General features: G+C 38.6%; 2 protein-coding genes across 3 annotated transcripts; both read right to left on the bottom strand.

Moving 5' to 3' along the window:
* Positions 1-3,154: 3,154 nt before the first annotated feature.
* On the bottom strand, positions 3,155-5,213 carry LOC106407647 (pentatricopeptide repeat-containing protein At1g26900, mitochondrial). The gene has a single exon (XM_013848521.3). The coding sequence runs from the start codon at positions 5,126-5,128 to the stop codon at positions 3,311-3,313; it is 1,818 nt and encodes a 605-aa protein (XP_013703975.2). The 5' UTR covers positions 5,129-5,213; the 3' UTR covers positions 3,155-3,310.
* A 1,880-nt stretch (positions 5,214-7,093) lies between these two features.
* Positions 7,094-9,490, bottom strand: LOC106348210 (urease accessory protein G). Of its 2 annotated transcripts, none has more exons than XM_048761220.1 (3): positions 8,302-9,490; positions 7,754-7,855; positions 7,094-7,669 (listed from the first exon to the last, which is right to left on the bottom strand). In XM_048761220.1, exons 1-3 carry the CDS (start codon positions 8,451-8,453, stop codon positions 7,663-7,665), a joined length of 261 nt encoding a protein of 86 aa, XP_048617177.1. In that variant the 5' UTR covers positions 8,454-9,490; the 3' UTR covers positions 7,094-7,662. The 2 variants fall into 2 exon arrangements, with proteins under 2 accessions (XP_048617177.1, XP_048617176.1); XM_048761219.1 differs by having other exon boundaries at positions 7,094-7,547; positions 8,302-9,476.
* Positions 9,491-20,882: the final 11,392 nt, after the last annotated feature.

Raw genomic sequence — 20,882 nt, 5'->3', positions numbered from 1 at the left:
AACATCTCAAATGCAATACAAAAGATGGATGAGAGATGGACCAGGAATGATGAGGCCACAAGAAGTTTCATTGCAGTTTGGTCCAGAATGTGCAGAGATGAGGTGGATGCTTATTTTCCAACAAGTAGCTGTCTTTCCACCAATTAGCCACATACCTCCACAGTCAAGCTAAATGACTATAACAAAGCGCTGAGTGGGAGGCAACCCACTGTTTCATCACTAGCACGGGTGGAATTGCACACTTTTGCAGTTTCTGTGAGTGAAGGATCAACAAACTCATCATCATCTTCGATCACGCGGTTGTGTTTCTTGTTTTGTTGTGGTGGTGTAACCGCAACAACATCGACAGTTTCGACGGTACCGGTTTCAAAGGTCAGTGCACACCTTACTGTTCCAGAGGTAGATTCGGTCAAACGACGATAAACAGAATTTTCTTCATGGTTTGGTTGGTTCCTATCTTTTGCTGGAGTTGCATGAACCACATCAACGCCTAAGCTGATATCAGTTTCTTCGGTGTACGCAACGATTCGAGACGTACATAAAATATATCTTTGATCATCTGTAAGCTCTACGTAATATCTCATATTGCTTCAATTTTTGCTAGATGAAGATCCACCAGTAGCCCTTGATCGTTGGCCTCTACCAGATGCCGGTTTTCCAGACCCTTGACCTCTACCACCCCTCGCTCCACAACGCTCATAACCGTTTAGATCAGACCGTCCACCACGCCGTCCTTTTGGTGGACATCCTTCGAAATCGTCATCTTCGTCTGTCTCACAATCTTTACTAACAAATTCATGCCAGTAATTATAATCATAGTTGCCGTCATCTTCATCTTCTCCAACATCATAATCATTACCCTTTCCCTTGTCAACATCCATTTCTGCGCAGCCAGCTACATTTCCAATGTCATCTCCTGACGCCGCTTCAACGTTAGCCTGCTTGTTTTTTCTCCGCTCCACTAATATCTGGTCTCCACAGCTATGTTGACTCATATTCTCCGAAGCCAGATTAACCCCACACACTGTAACTGCAGCTGCTCTACTATCCTTGGAACCTCCCACTTCAGCCACCTCTGAGTTTAATCCAATAGCTGCTTCAATGGCTTCTACTTGCCTTATTAAATTTTCATCATCATCAACAATTCCGGCCGTTGCATTCGTTTGCGTGAAAATATCTCGTTCAGACCTTAAAAACATCATTTCTCCTCCAACAATCTCTCTAAATGTGACGAAAACATTAAAAGATTTGTATGTCCGGTGAAGAGCCTTGAATATTTTATAATCAGTGTCAGTTGCTATCTCCACTGGTGCCGCCCCTTTACCAACCATCTCACTGTCTCCATCAATAAGCCAATAGCACATTTCAACCCCTATTTCTCTTCCCAACAAACCATAGGCAGCAAGAATTAACCCGCAAACGCCTTTGATTGTAGAGCAGTCAACCGCTCTACCCATTCTATTATTATCTATCTTGAAATTCCAAGCACTATTATCATACATTATCCACCGACCAGCCATAATGACAATCTGTGAAGTTGAGATTCCTATACCCCAACAAACAAGTAAAATTAAATTGGAACAATCAAAAACAAAGAGGTTCAGTTATGTGAAAGGGAGATAACAGTGTACCAAAGGTGCTGTTGCTACTTGTCGCCTGAGCTTTACCACTAAAACTTCCATCAGAGCCGCGCAAACCGCTATTAGTTTCCAACATTTTCAGATCTGGTGGATGCATTTCGCCGAACAGCTGTTCTTGTACTAGGGTTTCTTTATATTATCCACCAGACTTGATTATTTCTCACAGTTATCAATTAATCCCGTCTACAACTTATTTTATTAGTATAATCACAAACCGTTGTACGAACAAATTTTGGCGCCCAAAAATGGGTAAAACAATCAAGATTTACCGAGGTGAAAAATATTGTTTCACAAAAACCGACGAAATTAAAGAAAACAAGGTCACGCGCCAGATCGGAGCCGCCGAGTTTCGCACGTGTGGGAAAGTCTTTGGATCGACTTTCATGACCCGAGCAGGTTGAGTTTTGTGGGTCATTTACAAAAAGTTCATAGGTCAAAAGGTTAAAACTGGGATCGATTATTTATCTCTCCACTAGGTATGCAAAATGCAAAAAAAAAACTTGGGCCGACCCAATTCTATATAGTTAAAACTTACACGCGACCCAGTCCTATAATACACTCCTCAAAATTCTTGTACGTTAGTTTTGTAGTCATAATGTGGTTTGACCAAATCACAAACCCATCAATATGGTTTCATTGAGTTTATATTTTTATGAATAAGATTTCAAAATAAATTAATTGATATAACATCCAATTAATATATTTAAATCTAAACTTAAACTCAAATATCCAAAGTGAAATATTTGTTAAACTTTATATTTTAACCAAATAATAGCTTTATAAGCTTTGAATTCATTCACTTTAGACCTTCATTTCTTATTCAAAACACCTCTGATTTTGACCAGCAAATACACTAACTCATTCATAGTGTTCACGGTGACGATTACATCGTGCCCAAATTTCAATCCTTCCGACAGACGTCTCTGTCGAAAAACCCATCGAAAAATGGTCGGCACCACTTTGTCAAAAACAAGTTCCACCAGTGTTGTCAACAATTTAGAAGTGAGAGTTGGGAACTGCATGGTCTCCATAGACTTTTATGTGTTGGGAATGGAAAATTCATCTATGCCTCCTTTTTCTGGAAAAAAGGTTTTAGCTACAATGGATGCAATAGCTGACATGCAAAGGAACAGTGTCATTCGCAAATATTGATGAAAATGTCTTGTACAAAGATGTTCCACCAGACAGAAGTGTGCATCTAGCTTTTTACATTAAAATTTATTATGATCCTCTGTCTGTAGTTGTCTCAAGAGTTGAAAATGGCTTGAGGAATGAGATTTTGACAAAGGCGTTGAATGACACCCGTTGATCGATGCCACTCTGGAATCCTCTGCATATAGTTGTCTCAAGAGCTGAAAATGGCGTGAGGAATGATAATTTGACAAAGGCTTAGAACGACATTCCATTGGCGTCAATCGATGCCACTGGAATCTAAACAGTCTAAACAGAAAGTTCAAGTTGGGACACTGAGACACAAAACTCCAAGTATGGGGAAAAGGGTAAAAAGAAGAGAGAACAAAAAGAAGAATGAGGATTTTTCACAATTAATTGTGCTTTCACTATGTAATGTTTTATAAGCAAAACTCCGCTACGCAAATATAAATATATGGTTCCCGACGTGATTTACTTTCCAACAAAGGTGAATGAAGCCCACAGATTGTTCCCCTACTCTATTCTATTTCAATGGCACTATATCCAGCTTCTTTTTTCTCTTTATACAATTCATTATCTAATAAATCTTGTCGACCTTGCGGATTCCCTGCAACAGCATGTGCTCCAGCCAAAAGAATTGCATCAGCAAAATTTCTCTCACCCATTTCAACCAATTTAATTCTCACACGTCCCCCCAAATCTGCATTCCCATAGACTCTACAAGCAGCTAGCAAAGCACGCCAAGCTGTTGAGTCGCTTGTGATAGGTAAATTCTTTATCAATTCATATGCTTCCTCTAACTGCCCTGCTCGACCTAAAAGATCAACCACACAACCATAATGCTCAACTTGAGGTATGAAGCGGTATGCCTCAATCATCCTCTTAAAGCATATGATTCCTTCCATTACCAGACCTCCATGACTACAAGCATTCAACACAACCAAGAAAGTAATCTCATTGGGCTTCACATTGCTGTTCTCGACCTCCATTTTATAGAAAAGGTTTATTGCTTCTCTTGCTAGCCCATGCCCTCCGTAAGCCGAGATCATTGCGGTCCAAGACTTGACATCCTTGTTCTTCATCCTATTAAAAATTTCAACAGCTTTGTCAAGCATCCCTAGTTTTGCATACATATCAACGAGTGCGGTTCCCAGTACTGCATCCAAAGCTATTCCTTCCTCTTCCACCCAGTCTCCAACGCTCTGTCCTATGGATGATGCTTGGTAGCTCGCACAGGAAGACAACAGCCCAACAAATGTAGATGAATTTGGTTTCATTTGTTCATACTTCATCTGCCTCAGTAGCCATAAACAATCTTCCAGTAGACCCAATTTGGCATACTGGTCAATCATACAGTTCCAGATAACAACGTCCTTCCTTGCAGCACAATCAAAGATCCTGCGCGCTGAACTCGTGTCCCCAATTTTGGCGTACATACCTATCAAAGCAGTGATTAAATGCAACTTCAGATCAAGGCCAGTCTTGATAGACAAGCCATGAGCAGATTCTGCTCCTAACAAGTCTCCAAGATCACCAGTAGCCGAAAGAAAGCTAAGCAGGGTACTAACATTAACAATGATTTCTTTTTTCCGCATATCCCTGAACAAATACAGAGCCAACGCAGGTTTAGAAACCTGAAGATACCCATTCATCAAAGCACTAAACGAAACAGCATCGACCCTCTGAGGCATTTCGTCGAACAGTTTCCGAGCATCGTTGATCCTCCCAGTGACACAGTAAAAATGAAGAAGAGCGTTTCTCAAATCAGTAAACGGCATGAACCCAGATCTCAGCACAATCCCATGCACACCCTCACCGAATCTACTACACAATTCACGAGCGCATGATTTTAGAGTTGCGATGAAAGAGAAGCGATCCAAGGTGAAAGCTTTAGCTCTCAATTGGTTAAAAACAGGAAAGGCTCGCTCTGGCTCGTCGCTGATAGAATAACCTCGCAGCATTGTGTTGAACATGAAGAGATTAGTGTTGGAGACATTCTCGAAGATCGAGGAGGCGTATCGGATATCTTGAAGAGAGGAAGCAATGAGCTTGCTCACTGTGAAATCGTCCTTGTCGATCCCTGTTTTCACCATGTAGCCATGGATTCGAGAAACTTGGGCAACGTCTCTGCAACATCTTAGATCTTCGATAAGTTTCTGGACCAGTGGAGATTCAACGCGTGTTGTTGTGTATAGACGCAATGCCATCGGTACAAATGCTAGTACCACTTGGTTACAAAAAATCTGAATAAAACCCAGGACTTTAACTTCATATGCCCCTATGAAAAAAAAAATCATTCTGCTTGTCCCTTTTCTATTCTCACTACCCTTTATCATTGTGTTTCCATATATAACCTTCCATTAGTTTATTATATCTTATTCTACCTCATAAATCCATTAATTTCTCCAATTAAATTAACCAACCATAATTCATTTACCACCATGGCCCACGTATTAACCTTAACCAATGAAATTTTACTTGGCCCACATGCTTTTATCTCCCATCGTGAAAGCTCATCTTCTCCATCCTCCATTGATGATTTTGAAGCTTGAAGAAGAGGTGATTCTTGTCCATTTTCAATGATTGTTTTTCTGGAATATCATTTAAATGTTTTTTACATCATGGGTAACGTTAAAAAAGTAAGAATTGAGAAAAATATTGAGAGATAAAAAACGATTTTGAAAACTGTGTTTATGGATTTCAGGTATATTTTATGTCTGTTTTCGATGATTTTTTTCTGGAATATCATTTAAATGTTTTTATATCATGGGTAACGTTAAAAAGGTAAGAATTAATGAAAATATTGAGAGATAAAAAACGATTTTAAAAACTGTGTTTATGAATTTCAGGTATATTTTATGTCCGTTTTTGGTGAAATTTTTACTGAAATACTATTAAAAAGAAGTGTATATCTCGGTTAGTGTAAAAAAAAGATTCAATGCAAATTTTAAAATATTAAAAAGGATTTTGAAAATTGTGTTTATGGGTTTATGATATAATTTATGTCGTTTTTTGGTGATTTTTGTGTGTAATTTCATTTAGATGAATTATACATTATGAATAATGTAAAACCCGAACAAAAACATCCTAAAATTTTGATTAATAAGTGCAAGGATAATTTTGGGTATTACTAAGAGAACTACAGTAGAACCTCTACAAATTAATAATGTTGGAACTTTGAAATTTTATTAATTTATAGAGATATTAATTTACAAAAGTTTTCTTATTTAGATTTATTATTTTAAGATATATTTATTCTAAGATAAGAAAAATATTTGATTTTAGTATATAGACATTAATTGTTATTTTTGAAATTTGACATTTTTATTAATTTTCTTATTTGGTGTATATAATATATATTGCATAGAAGTTAAATGTGGTTTTGTATATAATATTACCAGTATTATTATATATATTACTAAAACGGATTAATTTTAGTAAGAGAAGACTGTACGGTGTGGAATTAATTTTAAAAATGCTTAATAATACTAATTGTAATGATAATTCCATTTTATTTGAGGAAAACTTCAATAAAATAAAACTGAAATAAAATATATCTGAAATAAAATGAAATAATTGGATCACTAGGATTACTAGATTTATTGTGTGTAATTCAGACTGCTAAGATTACTGGGTTTATTATGTGTAATTCGGATTACTGGGATTAATGGGTTTTATTGTGTGTAGTTTGAAACCCCTATATATTGCAAGTAGTACGTATATTTAGGATATAGAACCCATATATTATTTATTAGTAGACTATGTATATAGTACATAAGACTATTAAAACTATTTAGATGATTATTTATTATAGTTTTAGGACTATATAAAATCATTGGTTTTACTACAAAATATATCATTTGGACATAGTTTTACTAATAAAACTTAAAATCTGCCAAAATATTACTATGTGTAAAATTGTATTACTAGTACCTTGAAGATTACCAAGAATTACTAAATGTAATTAAAATTTAGTTAATAAAATCAATCAAATAAAAATAGAAAGCTTTTATATATTCCATAAAACGATAAAAATATCAGATTATAGTAGTTAAAGAATAAAAATATTATTCTAAATAAATATTTAAAACTTAAAAAAAAATAAAAAAACACTGAAATTTCTTCAAAACCCTTAATACCTACAATTTTTTTAAAAGATTTACTCGAATCTCAAATTTTTTTAAGCCTTTGCTTTATTCTTTTTTTCGCCCTGTCGATCTTGATCACTTGTTATGTAAATGTTGTTTGTGTTACATTCCTGATTACCATAGGAGATTATCCTCAAAGGAAGTCACGAGCTCTCCACGAATAAATATAAGTATGTTACTTTGGTTTTCCAAACATCACAACAAAAATAAAATCAATAATATTTTTTCTCAATAATATCATTTTATACAAAACATCAGTGTACCTAATTGATATAAAACATCAAGAAGCTTCCAACGCTTCTCTGGTCCAGGACAAGGATCCATCGAAGATAAAATATAATGCCCCAAGAAGCTCCCATCCCTTCTTCATCATTCAAACAACAGTTTTTGAGTTGCAAACTCTCAAGAGCCGAACAAGACCTTATCAACTTCTCTGGTCCAGTACAAGGATCCACCTTTCTACAAGACGAGATTCTCAGCAGGTCTTTTTTTTTTTTTGATCAACCTCAGCAGGTCTGTGGTCACAACATTTCCCAATGGCTGATGTCCTTCTCCCTGAGAAGAAGCTGTCTTTTCTTCTGAGGTCCTTTATCAGTCTTCCAAGTATCTGACACGAAGGTTATAAATAACAGACGGTTAATTTAAATAGCTAAGCTGTATAAGGTCTGTAACACCTTCCAAAATATATGGGTTTGCTGGAACAAGCTCTTCAGTAAACACTTTCACAGCCTTTGATAGCAACAAAACCACACTAGTCAAAAGGCAGAAACCCTTCAAATCATATGGAAAGTGCAACATTACAAAAAAACATACATTTGAAGTAGACAACATAACAAGCGACGTTTCAGCGGAAGTAGACTGTATCTTCCCCAGTTCCCACTGCCCATTTGCAACCCGACACCAAACTCAAAGTTTCTGAAATACAATACAAACACAGTAACCACAAGTTCCCAAAACACACAAAGTATTATATCTCATTCTTTTGATAGAAGAAACTAAGCACAAGTAGGACACGCAAGCTATCTACCAAGAAAAACATATTCCATCCATTAAGCCTCTTCATCTCTACATACAATCTACGAAAGTCCGTCTTTTCTGATCACAAAAATTTAAAATCTCACAGCTCAAGTCACCACTAAGAGACTCATTCCTAATCTCTCATCCTAACTATTATTCAACCTCTGATAAATCTCTCATCAATGATGTTTTCCTGAGTGAACGTGAACCAAAACACAAAAAGATTGACACTTCTTGTCTGAAAAACATTTAGAGATTGTTCTTTGTTGTGTTCCCAAATGTAAAGACACCAAGCAGTCAATATGATTCAAAGTCCTTGTTTTAAGTAGACAAAAGATAGTTACCCTGTGCCGACAGGAACGCCGATACCGACGGTTAAAGCTCTCTCAGAGAAGTTACGGTCGTTGAGGGAAGGAGCTCGGCAGCTGAAGTAACCAGGAGAGTAGATGGGTTCGTGTGAGTGCGGTGTGAGTCCATCGTGGCAATGGTACACCATCCCGTCCGGTCCTACCCAGGACGTGTCCCCACCTTATCTCCACAGTGGTCGCTTACAACTTACAACTTACAAATCAACCTCCGGGATGGGGTTTACATGATAACCCTTCAAAGGCGCAGTCACTCTGATCAAAGATCCTACCTTTGCCTTCGCTTCGATCTCCTCTTCCGAAAGATCAGACTCTGCGTTCACCTAATCAGCTGATTTTGTAGCTACGTTGCATCGAGCCGTCATCGTGGAAGCTCTTCTTGAGCTGGTGCGTTTGATCCGAGACTTGGATGTGAGAGATATTGGGACAAAACGCTGTTGTTTAGGTAAAGATACGGGTTGAACCGGATAGAGTTTGGGTCGGTCGGATCTTTAAGGTTGGATCTTTGTAATTAAGCTATTTTATGAAGGGTTATATTGTCTTTGACCGCATTTCTCATTTAAAGAAAAATCAAAAAGAAAATATATTATATTACGGGGAGAAAGAAGAATTTTTCAAAAGTGAGAGGGGTATATCGAGTTAAAGTCCTAAAACGCATCGCTTTTTCTTTTCTTTTTTTACATTTAAATTTAAATAGATATCTAACTAAAATACCTAAAAAACCCTAAGGACTTAAACATATTTACTAATCTATGCAATTACTATCCTACCGGTTTCAGATCCGAAATTCAACCCAACTTTAACCTAAATTTTCTTCTTCTTCCCCTTTTCTTCTCTATTATTAGTTCTTTCACCGTAAAACAAAATCAAAAAATTTATTCAACCATCCGTTAATTTTCTCTTTTTTTTATCTCAAATCGATCAACCCATAGAAAGATTTAGTCAATTATATATTATCTAGAATCAAATTTCATCTTTTACATACGAGATTCAAGATAAAGAATAACGCAGAGTATTACTAGTACAACTCCATCTAGTACAACTCGAATTAGTACAACTAGTACAACTAAAACGAGTATAACTAGTATAAATATATTAAGTATAACCTTGACATTATTTGAGAAGTGATTTTCTTATGTGTCATCACCATATTCACTCTCACCAAAAAAAAGATGACATGGCTTTGAGAAATTATAAAATGGCATTATAATTTTTTTTATTTATTGTTTTCAGCATATGAAAATGCTAGAAAAGAAGATGAACCAATAAGACATATTGGTCTAATCTCCTCCCATGTGTCAAATATATAAATAGTATATTTTTAATAATATTTGATTTGGATGTTGATACGTTTATAAGTTGTACTAGTTATACTAGTTGTACTATTTTTTTGGAAAAATCATCTTCATCTTTTTCTCTCGAAGCCAAAAAACTAGATGTGGAGCCAGAAAATTCTTCAACTATGGCTCTATAACGCGAGTCACCGGAAAGAAGAAGGTGAGAGCGCCGACTACGAATAAGAGCAACTCACCGACGACGAACAAAAATGAAGAAAAAGGGTGTGTCCTTGTCAAATCCAACCAAGCAAACTTGGAACTGCAAAGGAGAAATAGCATCTCAACTGGACCCTCAAGGTGGTCTTTCCCCAAAACCGTCAACGGATGCGCCATCTCAGCCCGCTAGTGAGCCCTATAAATCAGCAAATTAACCCGAAGATCCTCTTTCTTATGATTTTTTTTAGTTTAAATTTACATGTATTTTAGTCAATACTCGAGGAAATATGTTTTCATTGCGTAGATCGAGGCCAATGTTTAAAACATGATATACATTTAAATTGAGATGCACATTTAAAACAATACTAAATAAAATAATAAGTAGTTGTATCTGTTTTCTAGTTATACCGGCTATAACATAGTTGTACTAGTTGTGGAGTTGTACCAGCTTGTGCATAGTTGTACATTAGCTGTGAAATCGAAAAATATTAGTTGTACCACATAATAAATAAAGTTACTTCAGTTGTACCACTTATTTATGTATACATGTCTTTGCCCGGTTACAATGAAATAAACAATTTTGTAAAAATATATTTCATGTATGTTTTTCAAAAATTATGTGGACAAACAAGTTAACAAACCTTAAAAGTATAAGGTAGATCATGTAAATTTATGGAATTGTGCAATAATTTTCAAAAAATATTTCCAAAACTACAAATAAATGAAGAGAAACTTTTTGAGTACATACTAATTGGGATATTTGATTGTTTTCTCATATGGAATACCAAATTGGTTTTATTAATTTCCGAAATGTCAAAGTTGTACTAGTTGTACCAGTAATACACGTCTAATATATAATAAAAATATATATCAATTGTTTATATGTCTAGTTTTAGGGTTTTACCAATATTTTCACATCATAACTTTGTAAAAATGTATTTGATGTTTGTTTATCATAATAATATAGCTAATATAGTTAACAAACCTTAAAAGTAAAAATTATATAATGCAAAATTAAGAGTGTAATGTAATAATTTAACAAAAAAATGAAAATTCTCAAATAAAATATATGAAATTTTGTCTTCATATACCAATTATGATATTTTCTTGTTTATTTCATATGTAAAGCATGATTTATTAGTTGTGTTAATTATAATAACTACATATAATACATAAATTATAACATTTATATACTAGTTATACTAGTTATTCAATTTTTAACATGTTTAGTTATAAAGTTATACTAGTTGTACCCAGTCGAATGTGAATGAAATAAAGAAGACTGTGTGGCTGTGAATTGATCGTGTGGTTGAAATAAGGAAAGAGAATGAGAGTGAAGGAGATAATAAGTGAAATCAATGACCAAAATTAAAACATAATGAGAAAATCTGACGGCTCATGATTAAGTTTCATTAACGGCAATCTTGTAATATTTTATCCATTTTTTCTTCTCATGATCCAATGACTCTCATTAAAACAGAAATGATTTGATCGAAGGGTTCATATTGATCCATCATTAATAGCAAAAACATCATTTATCCATACTTGGTCCACGTAGAATAATTTAGGTGGTGGAAGATTAATTTTTGGCCATTCGGTCCGTATGAGATTTTTGTTTGGTAAACGCCAGCTCACGGCGGAATAGAAAACACGGTTTAGGTTCTTTGCCTAAGAAAGTCATATTGGGCTTTAATTCGATTGTAATTCAACACATTTTTTTTTGCTAAAATTTTTTTTTCAACACATTTCAAGGGATAAAAACAAATTAAACTGCAGAGACACTAGTTTATAAAGTCGATCTGTCCTTCTCCATTTTGCTTTGATTTCTCTTATACATATATTCCTATGCAAAGCCACTAGAACAAAGCTAGCGAACTTTTATTTAGTGCAAACCAAAACAGAACAATCAGCGTTTTGTATACGAGATAAGCAAGGAAATATCAATGATTCAATTGCAAGAGATTACTTTTGAGTCTTCGTTCACCACATCTTTGTTAGAGATCTATATGTGGAATCGTGTGTTAAACGCATAATTTTGTAGCTTTGACTTGTAGGTTGGATCAATGTTCAACCTGTGTACCATGATTGATGGATCATTCATTCAACTACTCGGGCATCCCAACCTTTCTAAAATACTTGGTCGACCAAAAACCAAGGTAACTTAATTTTGAATTATTTGGTTCTCTTTTGTCTATGGCCTGTTCATGTGTAAACTTTTCATTTGAATAATAAGGCATTATTTAGCCCATTTCATTCCTAGATTCTAGTTGTTTTCCATTTCAAGTTGTATTTGAGCAAATACCCGATAAAGGGTAAAACTGCATCGAACCCATTATACAAGTTTCTTTGTAAGCAGTCTTGTATCTTTATCAAGGAATCAATAAACTAACAGTTTTCTAAAGAATTTATGGGCTTTGGTCTTCATCAGTTGGGCCTGTTCTGCGTTTTGGGCCACGTCAAATGTCACTTAAGCGCTTCACCATGTGACGAGACGATGCGTTTTGACTGAGACGTTAATGACGTTATAACGTCTAACGACCTCAGGTCTTCGTCATTCTGATCACTCTGAAGAAATAAGAGAGAGTAAACAGAGAAGCTTTACGAGAGAGAGAGAATCGAGAGAGAAAGAGAGCTCTACCGGTGGCGATTTCAACAGGAGACGACGGCGAAGTGTCTACGGCATTGATTTTGCTTAGGATCCGATTATCTGTAGTATATTTCGGAGGTAACAAAACGGATCTTCTTCTTTGTACTTAGATCACGTTGTGTAAAGTGTTACCGGAGATTTATATTGATTCTAGTGAAGCTTGAGGGTTCGATCCCCTCCCCGGACAGTAGGAAACGAAGTCCGGGTGAACAAATTGCTTGCGTATTCTTTGATTTCAGTATCTAGATCTCACAAACCTGAAAACAAAGACAAGATCATAAGAATCTAATTGATAAACAAGAAGACGATCTAAAGAAAACAATCAACAAGTGGTATCAGAGCTTTAGGTTCTTCTTGATCTGTTATCGAAGAGGTTCTAAGGTGATATTGATCTGAGAATGATGGAGCCAACTCGAGGAAAATTCAAGATGGACAAGTTTGATGGTAGAGGAGATTTTGGAATGTGGAAATACAAACTCCTTGGTCAGCTGGAGATACAGGGATTAGCATCAGTTCTTGAACCTGATGCTACTCTTTACAAAGTCTCTGAGAAGCTTGAAGCAGGAGCTGATCCGGTGCTGGAACCACTCAAGGTTGCAAAGGACACTCGAGTGAAGAATCTCATTGGTACGTGTCTAAGTGATATGATCCTAAGAAAGGTTATGAATGAACCTACTGCACTTGGTATGTGGAAAGCTCTGGAACGAGATTACCAGACGAAGACACTGCCTAACAGGATCTATCTCAAGCAACAGTTTGCAAGCTTTAAGATGGAGGAGAGCAAGAGTATAGAGGAGAACATGGATTATTTCCTCAAGTTGATAGCAGACCTCTCCAGCCTCAACATCAACGTGAGCGATGAGGATCAAGCCATACAACTTCTGACAAGCCTTCCCTCACAGTATGAGGCTTTAGTTCACACACTGAAATATGGAACTGGGAAAGATACACTCACTGTGATGGAAGTAACTTCATCAGCGTATACTAAGGAGATTGAGCTTAAGCAGAAAGGCGTGTTAAACAAAGGGAAATCTGGTTCTGAGGGGTTGTATGTTGAATCAAGAAGAAGATCAAGTAAAAGGTCTGATAAGAATGATAAATCTTACAGAGGAAGATCAAAGTCAAAGGATCATAGATCAAAGTCGAAACCTAGAGCTAATAAGGATGGAAAAACTGCTTGTTTTATATGTGGTAAAGATGGGCATTGGAAACGAGAATGTCCACATAGAAACAATAGACAGCAGAGTCAGACTGATTCTGCAAATGCGGTTACTACATCAAAGAAGCAGAAGCCGTTAGTTCTGACTGTCAGCACTCAAGATACTAAGTGATGTGTCGCAGTCCACAGATCATTACATGGGAGCAGCTCAGCATGTAGCTCAGGACGTTCTGAACATTTCAACCGAGGTTCATGTTTTTCACCGTACCAGACTTGACTTGGATCATGCCAGACTTGAGAAAGATCATGCCAGACTTGAGAAAGATCGTGCCAGACTTGAGAAAGATCATGCCAGACTTGACTTGGATCATGAGGTTTCACAAAATGATAGAGACTTCTCTCTTTTTCTCTCTTTTGGCTCGATTGCCTCATACTGCACGTACCGGCGACCGTACTGATGGACTGATCGACCCTTTTGATCAGTTCATGCACTTTGATCAGCCAAATCTCACTAAGGCAAGGATCCTTCACCTATCTGAAAACATAGGACACACCTGGTCCAGTATGGTTCATGATCTGGACATGGTGGTTTATACGGACAGTCCCACATTCGTCGTTCTCCTTACCGCGGTTCATGCTTCAGGATACAACGAATCTGGACAGAAGCCGAACAGTCACCTTGTCTAGTCTTATCTCTTTATTTTCGTATTAAAGACTAGATCTAGATCTAGATCTACTTTTTCATTTAATTCCTAGATCTACAAAACACTATAAATATGTAGTCCATTTCATCAATAAGATCAGTTCAGCTTTGGTTGTTTATTTTGTTTCTTCTCTGAGTGAGAGAGAGAGAGAGAGAGAGAGAGAGAGAGAGAGAGAGAGAGAGAGAGAGAGAGAGAGAGTTCTTTAGCTAGTTCATTGGTGTGAACCGACTTGTTGATTTGGTGGTCAGCCAATTCATCTTTGTGTGTTGTTTGGTGGTTAGCCAACACATTCATTCTTTCTTTGGTGGTTAGCCTTAGATCGTGGGTATATCAAGAGTCATTCTGCATCTCTTGATGATCCTTTCAATCCATCTCAGTTCCAGAAGTGCCGTTTGCCTTCTCGGATCATATCCAACACCCAGCTAAAGTGATCCTCCCTATCTTAGGGTTCTTCAGTTGGTATCAGAGCCACTTTGGCTGGATTGTTTTCAATTCATCTTTTCATCTTCTCATCTCTCCACGATTTTATTTTCTTATTTCTTGTTGGATCCGGGCTGTTCCTTTACTCCCTTGTGATCGCCAGTTATTAAAAAAAAAAGAGAAAAAAAAATCTATCAAAAAAAAAATAAGAGTAAAAGTTTTGGCTTGAATCACTTCTGAAGAGAAATCCAAGGGGAGTAGTGGAAGAGAAAACCAGCTGGCTGAAGAGAAACCCAGCCTTAGGACAGTTAAGGCGGATCCATATCAAAATTCTCTTCATCTTTCTTTCTCTTTTCTTTTTCCCACAAAAGTTTGTTTTGGGTTTTGACTGCCTATCATCCTTTGAACCAGTGGAAAGAACTCTGAGTGATCACCTAAAAATCGTGAGCAAAACACTTTGAGAGTGTGAGGATTTTTATTTGCTAACTCTTTTGTTAAGTGTTTTCAGGATGTTTGGACTTCTCAAGAAATCAAAACTACAACAAGACGTTTACTTTCCTTTTAAAACCAAACAAAGAAACCAAAGGAAGAGACAAAACAAGTTCGATGATGATGAGAAGTGGATCAGGAGTGGTGATTGTCCCTTCACTAAAGCCAAGAGAAGCAACCGTGATGTGTCTGATCAGAACGAGCTTCAGACTTATGCCAGCTTGGAAAAGATGTTGCATAAGGCGATTCATGTTGTCCGGCAACTCAAAAAGAAGGGAAACACCAACACTTCTTCTGCACCAAAACAACAAAGTAATTCTTCTTCTCCTTCAAATTCTGATTTGAAAACTAATGTGTTGTATTCTGATAAAAGCAAGGCTGTGAAAACTACAAGCAAGGCTCTTTCTACCAGGTGCTTCAAATGCCATAGGGTCAGTCATTATGCCAACAAGTGCCAAAAACAGAAATCGTTGGTGACTTTGGAGAAAATTGAAACCGAGCCAGAAAAGGAAGACCCTTTACCAATTTTCGATGACTATGCACATGAACCGAAGGAAGGGTCAGGTGGAGAGCAAAACTGTGGTCATAAAGAAGGATCTTTTTCCATTCACAAACCGGACCGAACACAAGGTGAGCAACGTTCTGATTATGGTTCTTTTGCTTATAATCCTTTTCCTTTTAATGTTTCAGATTTGAGGACAAATCTTTTTGAAGAGGAAGGGAATGATGTGTTGCAGTCCACAGATCATTACATGGAACCAGCTCAGCATGGAGCTCAGGACGTTCTGAACATTTCAACCGAGGTTCATGTTTTTCACCGTACCAGACTTGACTTGGAACATCCCAGACTTGAGAAAGATCATGCCAGACTTGAAAAAGATCATGCCAGACTTGACTTGGATCATGAGGTTTCACAAAATGATCGAGACTTCTCTCTTTTGGCTCGATTGCCTCATACTGCACGTACCGGCGACCGTACTAATGGACTGATCGACCTTTTTGATCAGTTCATGCACTTTGATCAGCCAAATCTCACTAAGGCAAGGATCCTTCACCTATCTGAAGACATAGGACACACTTGGTCCAGTATGGTTCATGATCTGTACATGGTGGTTCATACGGACAGTCCCACATCCGTCGTTCTCCTTACCGCGGTTCATGCTTCAGGATACAACGAATCTGGACAGAAGCCGAACAGTCACCTTGTCTAGTCTTATCTCTTTATTTTCGTATTAAAGACTAGATATAGATCTAGATCTACTTTTTCATTTAATTCCTAGATCTACAAAACACTATAAATATGTAGTCCATTTCATCAATAAGATCAGTTCAGTTTTGGTTGTTTATTTTGTTTCTTCTCTGAGAGAGAGAGAGAGAGAGAGAGTTCTTTAGCTAGTTCATCGGTGTGAACCGGCTTGTTGATTTGGTAGTCAGCCAATTCATCTTTGTGTGTTGTTTGGTGGTTAGCCAACACATTCATTCTTTCTTTGGTGGTTAGCCTTAGATCGTGGGTATATCAAGAGTCATTCTGCATCTCTTGACGATCCTTTCAATCCATCTCAGTTCCAGAAGTGCCGTTTGCCTTCTCGGATCATATCCAACACCCAGCTAAAGTGATCCTCCCTATCTTAGGGTTCTTCACTAAGGATGAGTGGGTGCTCGACTCTGGTTGTTCATTTCACATAACACCACATAGGCATGTGCTGTTTGACTTCAAGGAAGTGAAAGGAGGAAAGGTGCTAATGGCAAATAACACTCAGTGTAATGTTGAAGGAATTGGTAAAATCAGGATTACTAATACATATGGAAAGGAAGTCATTTTCACTGATGTTCGATACATGCCAAAAATGAGCAGAAATCTCATTTCATATGACATGTTGAGAAAGCTGGGTGAAACTATAAAGGAGAGGGTTTTAAGATTCATTTCTTCAAAAACGGCGAAAAGGTGTTCTCGGGAGATTATGAAGATGGTTTGTATTATCTACAAGGAACAGTCTCTAGAGCTGAAGCTAATGTTGGAAAAGCTGAGCAGAACATGACAGAGTTGTGGCATTCGCGTCTTGGACACATGAGTATTTCTAACATGAATGTGTTAGTGATGAGGCCATCCAAGTAGAGGTTCCCATAGTTAGGCGCGGTCCGACTACCCGGAGTGGAACCAGGGCCTTGCGAGAAGGTTTCACCAAGGCTGTCCAACAAATCCTTGATCGAGATGGACAGACTGACCAGGACCAGCTGCTGATTGAGGAGATGGTCCAGTTGAAGATTCAAGATCAAGCCGGCCCAATGGAGGTTCAGGACGCAGCCGGCCCGATCCAGTTCAGACTCAACCAAGCCGGACGTCTCATTTCCACATCCGAGCTTGGGCCAGATTCCATTTCCATTCCAACCACTCCGACTCTTCCTGGTTCTGAGAACTAGCCGACATCAGAACGAGTAGTATGCTGTTGTACTCTTTTTCCTTATCGGGTTTTGTCCCACTGGGTTTTCCCAAAAGGTTTTAACGAGGCAACATGCAAGCATACTTTGAATTCTGGTCTAGGCCTTCTCAAACCGACAACCAGATGTCTGGTTTATTTTAATTTATTTGGTTAAGACTTTGGGCTTTTGTTTCAGCCTCATTTTCGGCCAGCCTGTTTAAGGCCTTTTTATTTTTAAGACCCATAAGGGATAGACCCTATATAACCCTATGTACTTGGCGATTTTTTTGCCTTATGTCTTTTATGAAATAATTTTGCCTTTGCAAACTCAGAAACCCTAAGTCTTTTCCCTGTGAGAAACAGAGAGAGCAGCCGAGTCTTATCAAGCTTCAAACCACCAAGCTTGTGGCGATTCTTCACTTCCATCCCATCCATCGATTTGCCTTGAGAGTGATACACATCCAGCAAGTCAAATCCCATAGCTATCCACCTCCATCCACTGTTCTTGTTGAGAGAGATACACATCCAGCAACAAGGATCCATCCCCCATATTTCTATCCTTCTCTTATTTTGTTTCAGTTTGCATCATATAGTTCTAGATTTCCATTCAATATAAAAACTCATAAAAAGTCATATTTGTTTCTGTTCTCAGTTTATCATTTAGTTTTCTTTCAGTTCATCATTTTAAAATCCATAAAAAAACTCATAAAAATAACTCTCTTTGCTTCAGGAACCAGATCGGCCATCTCCCTCTCCATCGCGTCCGCCTAGCCGCTCCATAGCCCTCGGTCTGACCTGTCCAGTCCGAGTTCTTGAACCTCTGGCCGACCATTTGGATAGCCTGAATCTCAGCCTGTATCATTTTGGTATCAGAGCTCAAAGCTCCTACACCTTCGGTTGTATCCTATCCTTTTAATTTTGTTATTTGTTTGGTTCATCCTCTTGTTAGTCAAAAAAAAAAAATTGCACTTGTTCTTGCTGTTCTTGGCGAGTTCAAACTGGTTGTGGTTGCATATCTTTTGATCCATTTTTGTGCATCCATCATTCTAGTAACTTGTTTTTGGCATCCATCGATTTCTACTTTCCTTTTTGATCAGATTTTCATTTAATTGCATTTAATTTTCTTGGCTTGCACTTCAAGTTTTTCCATATTTTAAAAAAAAAAAAAAAAAAAAGGAAGTTTTACATTCATTGCATGCCTTAGTTAAATATCATTTCATTCTTTTTTTGTTTCCTTGCAAATCACTTGTTCTTTTCTTTTCCTCTTGTCGCAGGAGACATGGGAGATCTAGATGGAGCACCAACACAAGCCGAGATCAATGCTCAGCTGTTGGCTAACCATGCTGAACTCCAAGCCACACTGGCTACTGTGACTGAGCAGTTGGCTCAGATAACAGGAAGAAACCGAGCTAATGCTCCACAGCCAAGGAGGAGAAACCAACCCCTTCCAGAAGACCAACAATCCTAATCCAGTGAGGACAACTCGACACTGACCGTACTGAACCGGACGAGCCGCGGTACGAACGGGCTGGGCGTGGGAACCGGCGGGAGTATCGGGTCCAAGGCGATGGAAGCCCGATCTGTAGGCGATTCCGAGATGAAGAGGTCGCTTGGCAAGGAGGCAAGGATCTCAAACTAACTCCTCCAACCTTTGCTGGGAAGGTCGACCCGGACGCTTACATTGAATGGGAGAAGCGCATGGAGTACATCTTTGAGTACTACCGCTATACCGAGGCCAAGAAGATCGCCCTAGCCGCAGCTCAACTGACGGACAATGCCCTGACTTGGTGGGACAGGGAAGTAGCGAGGTTGGCAGGGTCTATAGGATCGAGACTTGGAATGAGATGCGAGCTAAACTCCGAGCAAGGTATATTCCCTCTTACTATCAGCGGGACTTACTAAAACGTTTTCGCAAGTTGTCTCAGGGTACTAGGACCGTGGAAAAATACTTTGAAGAGTTCGAGGCTCTCAAGAACAAGCTCAGGACGCGTGAAACCGAAGAAGTTATGATGGCTCAGTTCTTGGAAGGTCTTCAAGACCGCATCGCTCGCAAGGTGGAGAGGCAGACTTACGTCAACTTCAACGATCTCCTCCACTATGCCGTCCAGGCCGAGAAGCACATTAGAAGGAAGAACGCCTCTAGTGCCAGAAACAAGACGCCATGGGCTCCATCCGGATCCAAAGGAGCTGAGAAGAGCAAGTCCGTTGAAGTGGAAAGCCGGTTCAAGAAGAACCAATCCGACCAGTCCAAACCAGGTAAGGGACAAACTCCAGCCCAAAGAACCCGTGATATTACTTGTTTCAAATGTCAGGGGAAGGGGCACTGCCAGGGACTGTCCGAACAAGCGTGTCATGATCCTTAAGGCGGATGGCGAATATGAGTCCCAAGACGAGGCCGATGTTGAACTGGCTGAATCGGGAGATGAGATAGTGGACTACGCCGAAACTGGTGAGCTACTGGTGGTCAGACGAGCTCTCAGTGCTCTCTTTGATCCAGAAACCGTCCAACGAGAGAACATCTTCCATACGAGGTGTAGCGTGGAGGGCAAGGTATGTAGTCTAATTATTGATGGTGGCTCTTGCACTAATGTGGCCAGCAGGTACCTTGTTGGCAAGTTAGGGCTAGCAAAGTCGCCACACCCCAGGCCATACAAGCTTAAATGGCTCAATGATGAGACGGAGCTTAAAATCTCGGAACAAGTTGTTGTGCCCTTTTGTATTGGTAAGTACCAGAACCAGGTGAAGTGTGATGTGGTTCCTATGCAAGCCGGACATCTGCTGTTAGGGAGGCCTTGGCAGTTTGACAAGGATACCATTCACCATGGAAGGACTAACACCTACAGTTTCACCCACAACAACAAGAAGCACAGCCTGGCTCCTCTCAGCCCCCAAGAGGTCTACGAAATGCAGAGAGCCATGGACCAGTCTGGGCTGTTTAGTAAAACTAACCTTTTCATCTCTTCTAGTAAAGTGATTAAATCATTGCAGCAAGATACACATGTGCTACTAATGGTCTTCAGGGAAGGTTGTTTTGCAGGTTTTGAGGCACCAGATTGCCCAGCTGAGATGCAAGTGCTAATGGACAAGTACAAGGACGCGTTTCCTGAGGAGATACCAGCCGGCTTACCAACCCTCCGAGGCATTGAGCATCAGATAGACTTTGTGCCCGGCGCCCCACTTCCAAACCGAGCCGCGTACCGAGTCAATCCGGAGGAGGCTAAGGAGCTG

This window comes from Brassica napus, chromosome C6, assembly GCF_020379485.1.
Source record: "Brassica napus cultivar Da-Ae chromosome C6, Da-Ae, whole genome shotgun sequence".
In the NCBI taxonomy this organism is placed as follows: Eukaryota; Viridiplantae; Streptophyta; class Magnoliopsida; order Brassicales; family Brassicaceae; genus Brassica; species Brassica napus.
This window is presented reverse-complemented; position numbering and strand designations above follow the sequence as displayed.